Source organism: Pogona vitticeps, chromosome 4, assembly GCF_051106095.1.
Source record: "Pogona vitticeps strain Pit_001003342236 chromosome 4, PviZW2.1, whole genome shotgun sequence".
Classification (NCBI taxonomy): Eukaryota; Metazoa; Chordata; class Lepidosauria; order Squamata; family Agamidae; genus Pogona; species Pogona vitticeps.
The window spans coordinates 216,733,931-216,746,538 of NC_135786.1; the positions used below are offsets into that span (position 1 = coordinate 216,733,931).

Below are 12,608 nucleotides of genomic sequence, written 5' to 3' on the forward strand. Positions count from 1 at the left end.
GCCATTTGATATGGAGGTAGCGACTTCCTCCTCCACCGTACGGTCAGAGATCAGAGTAGTCCAATCCACCTCCTCGGAGACTCCTAAGGACATCCCTACGAAGGCTTCCAAGAGCAAGTCTAAGACGAAGACTTCGTCCAAGACGGTACTTACCTCCACATCGACTGGCTCCGTCACTCTATCGAAGTCTGAGCACCTGAAAAAGAAGAAACAAAAACTGAAAGGAGTGTCGACATTGAAGGAGATTACCCTAGTGGTTCCTCCTATATCCGCCTCACTCCCTTCACCGTTCTTGGAGGACTCATCTCGCGACCGAGAGTCCACGTCGGAACCAGGAGCCTCTCTTCCGCCACGACAAGAACCGTTGGTCGTTGTCGAGAGGTCTCCAACGGCAAGCCAGATTGGCAAAATCATCTCTGGCTTGACTGATGCGCCCCGGAGCCCTATTTTAACTGGGCGGGCATCTCAATCCCGATCGTCTACACCGGGATCGCCGGCCACCAAGTCTCCGACACCTTCTCCGAGGAGACCTGTGGAACCGAGTGTACCAGTCCCCCCTCGACGCCCAGCGTCCGAGACCGAGGAGGAGACTCTCCCTAAGAAACCTAAGCGCCATCGCAAGCACAAACGTGTTGCCGATGTCGATAGGCGAAAGAAGCATCGTCGCCGGGATTATTCCTCCTCGGACTCCAACGACAGTCGGGAGAGACGAAGGTCTTGACGCCATCACTGACACAAAAGAGATTACTCCTCTGATTCCTCCTCCACGTCGAGGGATAGAAGACGGCGACGAAATAGGACCTACTATTCCTCCTCTTCTACATCCACCACGCTGCCTCCAAAGAAGCGTCGACATCGAAAGCGCCCTCTTCCTGACGACGAGGAGCGCACTACTCCGACGGAGGGACGGCCTACCAAGCACGGCCCCCTGATGTCGACGCCTCCTGACAAATCTTCGGCGCCCCTCCCAGCCCCGAGTAAACCGCTACCCCCTAAACCTTCCAAGCTTACAGGGGGGATTCCACAGCCTGTTGCACCTCGGCTTTTGGAGGAGGAGGATGACCCGGACTCTGTTTCTTCCTCTGATCAAGAGGACGAAGGCACATCAGATGCCTCTCTGGAGACTCCAGTACCAGCGGAGCCACTGGGGTCTGATGCTGCTGATATCCATCCCTCATCTCCATCAGAGGATTTTTCATCCTATCCACAGATGGTCGCTAGAATGGCTGCTACCTTGAGGATGGAGGTAGAGAAATCCCCTTCTCGGGAGGATGACCTCATCTTTGGGGACATTCATAAGGACAGGTCTCGTCCTGTTAGCCTGTCCTATGTGCCAGAGCTCATGGACCTTATCACTGGGTACTGGGAACATCCAGCTGATTCTCCCACGTTTTCAAGAAGAACTGAAAACGTGTATCGGGTCCATGGGCCAAAGACAGAATGCCTCCTGAAACACCCGGCTCCTAATTCTCTTGTGGTGGAATCTAGTGTGGGTGTTTGCCCACTAAAGGTCATCCAACACCAACTAATAAGGAAGGAAGGGACTTGGAAGTGCTTGGGAGGCGGCTCTACTCGATGACCACCTTTGCCCTCAGGGCCCTCAACTATCTGGTTGCTATGGGGGCTTATCAAAAACAGTTATGGGCAAGGGTGCTCCCAGCACTCCAGGTGGCACCAGATGACATCAGGCAAGTATGCCTCGATGCCCATGCTGAGGCACAGACCGTGTCTAAACGGTTGGCCTCACGCCACGCCATGTGGCAGATGCCAATGCTAGGAATTTGGCATCTATCGTTACATTGAGACGGCATGCCTGGTTGCGTTCGGCTAATATAATGGATGACATCAAGGCCAGAATCAAGAACCTATCCTTTGATGCCACTGGTCTTTTCAGTGAAAAGACTGACGAAAATTTGAAGACCCTACATGAAAGTAAGAAGACGGCTAAATCCTACGCCATACAGCAACAGCCAAGGCCTTCTAAGCCTCAGTGGCGTTCTAGGACTCAGCAGCAGCCATACCAGCAGGGTTCAACTTCAACATATCGCCAGTTCAGACCCCAACCACCTGCAAGATCTTCTCAGGCCTCGTCCTCGGCCTCTAGCTTTAAACCACACAGCAAACACCAGTCATTCAAACCCTCTGGCCGGAAGTTTAAACAATACCTTTGACTTCCCAGTCAGCATCCGGATCAACCACCATCTTACTCGTCTTTCTCCCTACCTTCAGAACTGGTACAAGATCACTCGAGACACCTGGGTCTTGAAAATTATCAGCTCCGGCTACCGCCTGGAGTTTATAGAATTACCTCCTCTAGGATGGGTCAGGCATACATCCTTCGACCCCATCCTAGAGGAAGAGATTCTCAGTCTGCTACAGAAACGGGCCATCCAGAAGGTACCTCACAGAGACATCCTGAACGGCTTTTACTCCCGATACTTTGCCGTACCAAAGAAGGATGGAGGTCTCCGACCCATACTGGACCTGAGGGATCTCAACACCTACCTCAGTCCTCTGAGGTTCAGGATGGTTACTCTGGAAGGGATTGTTTACCTGCTGAAGGAAGGAGATTGGTTTGTAGTGGTGGATCTGAAGGATGCTTACTTTCACATAACGATCCACGAGACCTACAGAAAGTACCTTCGCCTGATTTTCAAGGACACTATATACCAATTTGTAGTTCTCCCATTCGGTCTTTCCACTGCCCCGCGGACCTTCACCAAGTGTATGGCCCCGGTAGCAGCTTATCTACGTCTAAGAGGGATTCAGATTTACCCATATATCGACGATTGGCTGATCGTGTCGAAGTCCAAACAGCAAGCCTACCGAGACACTCATCAAGTCCTACAGACCCTAGAGGCTTTGGGCCTATCCATCAATTATGAGAAGTCTCATTTACAACTTTCTCAGGTGATGGACTACATAGGGGCCAGGCTGGATGCTGTGCAAGCCCGCCTGTTTATACTTCCAGAACGTATCCAGAAAATATGGAAAGCAGTTCTGAGGTTCAAGCCACGAAGAACAGTATCTGCAAAACTAGCACAACATCTGCTAGGCCTCATGGCCTCAACAACGGCCACCTTGCCTCATGCGAGACTCAAAATGCGCTCTCTCCAATCCTGGCTACTGGCCCTGTTCAGCCCTATGACAGACAGTCAGCACAAGCGCCTCAGGGTCACCCCAGAGCTTGCAAGGCAGCTGCAGTGGTGGCTTTTTCTTCCACATCTGCTAATCGGGAGGCCCTTTCGTCCTCTACAACTTACCATACAAGTGACAACAGACGCCAGCCCAGTGGGATGGGGAGCCCATTGTTTACATCACCAGATACATGCTCTCTGGCCCCCACAGGAAGCGTCCCTGCATATCAACCATCTAGAGATGCTAGCGGTGATACAGTGGGGTCTCTACTTAAGAACGTCCCTACTTAAGAACAATCCAACTTAAGAACAGCTCCATTTGCTAAATTTTGCTTCTACTTGAGAACAGAAATCCAAGATAAGAACAGGAAAAAAAACCTTTCCTGCTCTTTTTTTAACCTTAGGTCATCTTAGGTTAAAAAAAATCTCCCCCTAGTGGTAGAGTACGTATTAACCAGCTTTGCATTAGTTCCTATGGGAACTAGTTCCTATGGGAACTAATGCTTCAATGTACGAACGTACCTCTACATAACAAAAAACCAGCCAGAACAGATTAATTGGTTTTCAGTCCATTCCTATGGGAAATTTTGCTTCAACTTAAGAACGTTTCAACTTAAGAACACCATTCCAAAACGGATTAAGTTCTTAAGTAGAGGTTCCACTGTAGCTTCTATGGACGGAAAAGAGCAGATACGGATTAAATGGTTTTCAATGCATTCCTATGGGAAATGCAGATTCAACATAAGAACTTTTCAACTTGAGAACCACCTTCCACTACGGATTAAGTTCTTAAGTAGAGACCCCACTGTAAAGGCATTCAGGGCGTTTCTCCCTCTTCTCAGAGGCAAAGCTGTACAGGTAGTAACGGACAATACCACCACGATGTACTACCTGAACAAACAAGGGGGCACAAGGTCGAAGTCTCTTCTGTTTCTGTCAGTACACTTATGGGAATGGTGCTACCTGATGCACATTTTTCCAGTGGCTATCCACGTGGCCACATCGGACAACTAGTTGGCAGACGAACTCAGTCGTCGTCCGTTTCAATTCCACGAGTGGCAACTGGACCAGGAGGTGTTCAATACCCTTTGCCAAAGGTGGGGTCATCCACTGGTGGACATGTTTGCGACACAACACAACAAGAAGTGTCCACTCTATGCGTCCCGCGCAGGCAGAGGAGAAGGTTCTCTTGGAGATGCGTTCATGGTACCATGGACCAGAGGCCTCATCTACCTTTTTCCGCCTCTACCGCTCCTTCAGAGGGTCATAGTCAGACTGCTACAGATGAGGGCAGAAGCAATACTAATTGCCCCTTGGTGGCCATGTCGACCGTGGTTCTCCACACTGTCTCAAGCGTCAGTGGACAAGGTGACACTTCCATTGCAACCCGACTTACTCACTCAGAGCGGAGGGAATGTTCTTCATCCAGACCTCGATGCACTCCACTTGACTGCGTGGAGGATTTCCCATCATTGACAGAGGTCATCGACAAGGCACGGAAACCTGCCACTAAGTTGCTTTACAGCTACAAGTGGAGAAATTTTCTTAGATTTGCTGAGGAACGTGGGCTACATTCCTCACCTGTTGCCTTATCGACTCTGCTTTTATACCTTAGGCATCTTTTCGATTTAGGCCTGTCTAAGTCAACGCTGAAGGTATACACTGCAGCTATTGTGGCCTTTCAACCTCCGGGTTCAGAGTCATCCCGATGGTTCTCTCACCCAACCCTTAAAGCCTTTTTCAAAGGAGTTGGCAACATGAGACCTCCGGCCAAAAGACCGATACCTCAGTGGTCGCTGCAGACTGTCTTGCACTGTCTTACAAGGCATCCTTTCGAGCCCATGGCCTCTTGTGACTTGAAATTCTTGTCCTTTAAGACACTGTTTTTGGTGGCCATTACTTCGGCTAGGAGAGCTAGTGAGTTAGCTGCTCTACGTGCCGATCCTCCTTATTTACAGTTTTTTAAGGATAAAGTTATTCTTCATCCTGATGTCACGTTTCTGCCTAAGGTTGTATCTGACTTCCACGTTAACCAACCGTTGATTTTACCAACCCTTTTTCCTGATGCACTCACAGAAGTTGAGCGCATGCTCCATGCTTTAGATGTTCGTAGAGCACTGGCCTATTATGTAACCAGGACTAAAGACTTCAGAAAGGCCCACAGACTGTTTCTTTGCTTTTATGGGCCTCGTAAAGGTTCTCCTGCTTCGTCCTCTTCCCTTTCTAGATGGTTGGTCTCTACCATTGCTCTAGCATATGAACTGCTGAAGAAACCTATTTCTGAGGGTCTCAAAGCCCATTCCACCAGGGCCATGGCTACTTCTACGGCCCTGCTAAGGGGAATTGACATTCAAGAGATTTGTCGGTCTGCTACTTGGTCCAATGCTTCTACCTTTGTTACCCACTACAAGTTGGACCTTCGGGCTAAAGCTGAGACCAAATTTGGAAGGGCTGTTTTAACTTCACTATTCCAGTGACGGCCCACCATCCACTAAGTGTGCTTGCTAGTCACCCATTAGTGTGGATTCATGGAGAACCACGTTGAAGAAGGACAGGTTACTTACCTGTAAACATGGTTCTTCAAGTGGATTCTCCATGAATACACACGTCCCGCCCGGCCTCTCCACATGTTCGTCACTGGTGGATGTAATAGGTTCCAACTCTCCATGTGGCAGACATATGGAACTGAGCCGTTGGCGGGCGGAGCATGCGCTATACAGGGCAACCTAAAACATTGTTACTTTTCTCCTACAGCTCTAGAAGATTCCGAGGGGCCCAGCACAAGTGCTGTTTAACCCATTAGTGTGTATTCATGGAGAATCCACTTGAAGAACCATGTTTACAGGTAAGTAACCTGTCCTTTTACACTTAGCTCTTTAAAATTTCAGAGATGAATTTAGAATTTGTCATTTCAATTGTTCATTGCCAGTGAATCCAATTTTTAAAAGTAACAAATTAACATTTCATATTATTGTTTTACTTTTTTATTGTTTTAATTTGTTTCTTTAGGGTAGAGTTAAATGTGGTTTGGTGCTACATTTCAACCATTGACTGGATTTCGATCTAACACTGAGGCATAGTTTACTGTTATTTGACTCCCGTCTGTGACAAAAGCCAGGACTCACTGAGCTCTACCTCCATTTCTTTCTTCTTCTTCTTCTTGGTGATGTGAAGGAGATCAGACATGTCCAATCCCGTTTTCAACTTGTAGTTTGTTGTTTTTCCTGAATGAAGACATAGAGTAATTAGTTCTAAATATGGTTTGTTCCAACAAGCCAACTTCAAACTGTGGCTTTTAAGCCTAGTTTACTTGGAGAAACAACAGCAAACTAACTATATTTCCTTGTCTGGCTGAAATGGTAAACAGAGTTAGTGGAAAACAGAATCACCTTATAATCGTCTTTTTGCATCCATGACAGAAAAGAACTAGTGAGAGAAGAACAGGCTCATGTACATTAAGCTAAACTAAGGTTTGTATAGCTTCTAAACCAGGCCACTGTGTAATTTTTTGTAACACCTACAATATTTGGTTTGGATATAACTGTAAAGCACAATTTATTTAGCTACCCTATGATTTGTTCATGTAGCTGTTGGCATGTAATGCCAAGTTCTTGAAACTTTTCAAATGCACTAAGCCTTCATACTTAAAATAGATTCTCAGAGGTTCTTTTATGTCCAGATGGTTTTCTTGTAGTTCACAAATTCTATGTTGGTGAAGGCTGTTCATCATTACTGGCAGTTCTGAAGGACTGAGACAGTAGGTGTCCTTGCTTGGAGCTACAATATTCATTTCTATTATGGTCCATTGAGCAAATGGGAATACACTTCTTACATAGTTCTTTACAGTCTATGTACAAACATATGCCATTATGTATGTTTAGTTTACTATTTTTTCCCCAGAACACAAGTAACTTTCTTCTTCTCTTTTGTCTTTTCCTTTTCTTACTTGCTTTCATGGATATGCTCTCCAGGAGGATAAAGTGGTTAGAACATTTTTTTTGTCTGGGATAATTTGCATTTTGCTATTTTTATGTTCAACTGGGCTTTACTTTTGCTTAATAAGGCACAATTTGGGGTGTATTTAGAGTTTATTAGCACGTTGACAAAATAAATATGTTGTTGCTGTGATAAATATATATGATCAGGAAGCACACACTGCCAGATTCTGGGGCAGAGGCAAAGGACTTTCACCATGGAGCTACACTTAGCTGCTTTCCCTCACTGCATGTCCATTGCATGTTGGAAAATATAAATCTCCACTTCATTAGTCACATATTTATAGTAGCAAATAAAATACACAGATATGGTATTATCTGTGGTCCTGCATATTGTGGTTCAGCTATCATCAAAACCATTAGAAATTTTCAATTTTAAATATGATTTATTTCCAGGACAGTGGATAAGCAACAAAACGTATAATTGACTCAGCACTAATTGTTTTTATCTTGAGTGTTGCAATAGGGGATGGGATCATAGTAGCACAGTCTTATAATTAGTGGGTGTGAAATATTTATGATTAGTACATTGCTTTATCTTATAAACCACCAAGTTTATAGACATGTTTATTGCTTTCCTCAAAGGTTTCATAACTTAATCAAAGACAACAGTCCTACAAATATGTTATTAAGAACACAGTGGCATATACTTCTGAATAAGCATATGTAAAATTACCGTATTTTTCCATGTATAAGATGCCCCCATGTATAAGATGTCCCCCACTTTTCTAACCCCAAATTAAGAAATCTAAGCAGGGCTTAGCAAGTGGAGGGGGAAAGCAGGGATCAAAGCGCTTTGAGCCCTGCTTTCCCCCTCCACTTTCTTGCTAAAAAGGTCCCTGCTTTCCCCCTCCACTTTCTTCGCAAGGAAAGCAGGAATCATCAAAGTGCTTTGATCCCTGCCTTCACCCTCCTTACGTCTCTGTATAAGATGACCCTCAATTTTTAATATAAAGATTTTACACAAAAGTAACATCTTGTACGTGGAAAAATATGGTACAATGCACATGATGCTGAAATTATAAAAACATTACAGAAGGTCTTTAGGGAATATAATGTTTTAGACATTATTGACCTTTGATATAATTCATGTGCATAATTATGCCTTGCAAAAATTATGCATGCATAACTAAAATATCTTTATACATTGATTTGCTTGCAAAGCAGAGGGCAGCTGAATGTATTAATATTGACAGAATATTTAGGTGTCTTTTGACAAAAACGGGAAAAAAGAAGGAAACAGGTTAAGAGCAATTATGGTATACAAGTTGAGAAGAAAAGGGAAAGGACTTGCACAAGAGCAAATCCATAGTCAGCTGCACCTGAAGCCTTCAGTAATTTAAATAATAGTCTGCGGGACTTGTATCATGTGAGTAATTTGGGGACTTCCACCTAAGGAGATTAGAGTTCAAAATTAGAACTAAGGAATTTATTCTGTTCTTGTTTGTTTAAGATTTATGAATACTTTATAGCTATTGCTAATCTGTTTTAAACCTTGCTTAGCACTCTTATTGGAAAAGTTGGGGGAACTCCTTAAATAAAATAAAATGAAATGAAATGAAATAAATACAACCTCTTTCAGGTATTAACAGGGATTTCCCAATTTTCACTGCCTATTGGAGCATCTTATGCTGTATTGGATATTATCCCACTACACACACGGAAAGAGGGATTTTGGGATCCTATCTTAATATTGCAATTTGTCCTGATTGTTTCAAATTATTATTTACTACTAAAGTTATTTTCTGAGTGTCTTCTGTAGATGACTACTGCAATTCTTACTTGAATCAACATCATGCATTTGTTAATTTATCCAATTTCAAAATTAATTAATTGATTGATTGAAAGATTTTTATGCAACTTTTCAAAAAGCCCCCTAATACATTTTGTATACAGTCAATAAATTTGGTCATTCTCTGCTTACAGACTTATTATCTAAAAAGACACAACACAAAAGGAAAAAAGGTGACAAGGAATGAGGAAAATTCACAAGTACTCTTCCAGCAGGGCTAGTGGAATGGACCTGATTTTCACCTCCTCTGCTTTTGCTGAGGCCTGCTGAAATGGCTGCTGCTGATGTTAGTGACAGCTGAGGGAAAAGACTCCAGAGAGGTGATATTTCAGCTTAATGTAATGACAAAAATACAATTTTTAGTTCCAACTCAAGTGGACTAAACCAATGGGACTTACATTAGTGCTGACTTAACAGGTCACATTTGTTCAGGAAGTCCATTATTTATTATTTACTGTTTAATTATATACCACCCTTCTCCAATAACTGGGACTGAATATGGCATAGATACAAATATTTAAATGATTTTTTAGAATTATCCTTAAAACACAATGGCTGAAATCCTCTTGTGTAGCTCCATGCACATAGTGGTGGCAATTAGAGATTGGCATGAACTGATGCTTGGCAGTTTGGTGTGGTGTTTTTACTGGCCTGACAGGTGTTCTTTGGTTTAGTGCCCCACACTCTCTGGCAGGCATCTACTCAGAAGCAGAGCCCCAAGGAGGCAGGCCAGATCACCAGACCATTGGGCTGGTAATGAGGGCAAAGGACCGGCATTCAATCTCCCCATTATGATTTTGAGACAAAAAGGAACTGCTCCATATAACTAAAATAATCTTAAGGGGAAATGAATTGTGCTGTCAATATTTGTTTTCTTGAAGCATAATTCTGTCTCAACTGTCTTGAGATCGGTTCTCCTTTTGCTAAATAAAAGATCATGAGAGGCAGTATCTTCTATGCAGTTCCACTCTAGGAAAGCCATAGGTTGGCATATGAAAGGATCTGATGGATTTGTTCCTTTCCTTAGAATTGCATCCCATAGAATAACATGACTGTTAAAGATGGGATCTAAGTTTGTGATGTAGCGCTACTGGAATGTTGTCACTTGAGTAGTGCTATACAGTTTTCTTTCAATAATAAACTAAAAAGATACTTTCTGGTATTTTAAAAACATGTGCAATATACTATTAGGACATATCTATGACTGAATCAGATCAATGATCCATGTAGTCTACTATTGCATAGCCAGATTGGCTCATGTAGATTTATGCTGTCATTTTCACCAGCCCTGCCAAATGAGATCCTCAACTATAATACAGTATTTACAGAGACAATCACATTCTGTATGTATACTTGTGTATCTGAGATAAAGCCCTTTTGTTCATCAGTTGAGGCACACTCTAGAAGCTTTTCATTTAAAGACTGACTGAAATGTATTTGAGTGTTAAGTTATATTTGCCCCTTGTGAGTCATTTAGAAACTATATCGAATGCTGTTAAGTTTCAAGCACAAGCCTCTATCAAATTCAGCTAAGCAAATCCTCTATTTTAGCTACAGGTGTGTAATAGCACACTTAGGATTCTGTTGAGTACAGCTGGACATTATGGCACAGCAGGAGACTATGAATATTTAACAAGATAGATTTGGCTTCAGGTGCTGGAAAGCAGTGCCGATATATATAAATAATGAAGACATCGGTCGTAAGAGAGTACAGAAGAAAATGTATCTACGTTTTCTTTTGTTCTCAGTTGTATCTTCAGAACTGTATTTGGATGACTATAAAATACAGCTGATTGAAAATTTTGTAAATTAAATGTAAATATCCTTGGGTACAAATGGATTAAGACCACTTTTTGAAAGTAAATAACTTTATTATTTTCTGGATAGCTGTTTTTGGCGAACTTATCTTTAGTCTTATTGGAGATGTTACTGCCAAACTTTGGTTTTAAGAGAAAAAATTATGTCCTCAGATTTTTAAAATCTTGGATGCAATAACTTTGCACCACAACATTATTTTCCTTTTTAAGTATTTACTCTGTTTTAACAAGGCAGTTATTGGAAATACAGAAGAAAAGAACATTACAAATGCATTGGTTTTAATAACAAAAGATGTCAGCAATAATGAACAAGAAGACCAGCAGAGAAGACTGGATTTCAGGTAGTTAAATTCAGTTTCTTAATCCAGTATTTGTGGATTTCTGTATTACTGTAGATCTAGCATTATTAATAAGAGGATATGCTCGATAAAAGTTGCTAATAGAACTGTCTGAACCATTAAGACTGCACATATTAAAGAGATTTTTGAAATTTTGGATCACTGGTATGGTGACCAAGAAAGCTATACTTTAATATCGGTGAAATTGCATGTAACAGTATATTTTTAATGTATTGTATATGCAAATAAGAACATTTATTAAACAGATTTAAAACACTTATTTGCATAATTTAAACTTTAATAATTTTGTCTCCTTTGATCTTGGTGTATAGAATAATAATCTAAGTAAGGACCAGTTAAAAGTATTTACATTTTTTTATTGTTCCAAATCGCATTTGATTAATGGCCAATTTTTTCTTTTTGTAATATTTTACAGGTGGCCATAGTATCATCCTTTATGTTCTAAAGATTATATTATCTACTAGTACTTTGTGAAGTCTAAAGCCAAATCTTTCTTGTTAACATAAGCATAGTCTGCTGCTATGCCATAATGTCCAAGAGAACAGAACTTAATGTACTGTATACTATAAGTGACCATTTTGTGGTATAAAGTTCAAATTATGTTTCACTCCGAAGACATAAAATAATTGCATTTTGTTCCTTTTATTTGTGAAGGAAGACAGGGAAGTTGGTGAAATATGTTTTATTGTACAGTATTATAATGCAACATATTTTGCATGATTATTTATGTTAGATTAGCCAGCATTATTATATTACTTTCTCAAATAAACAGGTCTGGGTAAATAGTTTAGATGTAGTATAGTTAATGAATAGCCAAACATTTTTGGTTTGTTATTATATTGTTCTTTGAGGATGTTGCATCCTTATAAGACTGGTATTACCTTTTAAAAATTATAAAATTTAATATTGAACTATAAATAGCTATAACAAAGCATTAAATTAGTGCAAAAAGACCAAGAGTAACAATCGAGATCAGGATGTCTGTGTGCCATCCTCTAACACAATATCACAGTAATAGTGAAACCAAGCATGGTTCATTTGAAAATAATTGTACAGTATTCACTGATTTAGATGGATGGTGATGCTTTTTTATAATGGCACTGTAAATTAGTGTGTGAGGGGCTACGGCTTCATGTTAGTGCAAATCTTTGGCACTTCAGATTATCTCTAGAAAATGGTTTTGCTTGAAATTCACTGCCAGGATCAAAAATACAGTGATGGACAGAAGTTTAAGGCAACTTCCTATATTCCTGAAGTTTAAACTTCGATTTAATATCCAACTCACCCCCTTTTCTGGTACAATTGCCCTATTTAGGTTTTTCCTCAGAAAATTGACAATACTTTAAAACTACTAAAAAAGGAGGATCAAGAACTCTTGATAGAACAAGGTTATGTTCAAAAGCTATCATCTCACAAATAGTGGGAATCTTTTCTGGTCTCTTTCTACAATAGATGCCTTCCTAATGTTTTGGACCACAATCCTATCATTGGTTATTGTTCATGTTAGG

General features: G+C 41.4%; 1 protein-coding gene across 46 annotated transcripts in view; it reads left to right on the forward strand.

The window, feature by feature from the left end:
- The window catches only part of RIMS2 (regulating synaptic membrane exocytosis 2), a 466,814-nt gene that overhangs the window by 84,610 nt on the left and 369,596 nt on the right, over nt 1–12,608 (forward strand). For 43 of the 46 annotated variants that reach the window (XM_078393641.1, XM_078393664.1, XM_078393670.1 and 40 more), the window contains exon 5: nt 7,109–7,120. The exons of the other annotated variants lie outside the window; for them this stretch is intronic. In XM_078393641.1, coding sequence (XP_078249767.1) covers nt 7,109–7,120 — 12 coding nt within the window. The remainder of the gene's footprint in view (nt 1–7,108; nt 7,121–12,608) is intronic. 46 annotated transcript variants of the gene reach the window in all.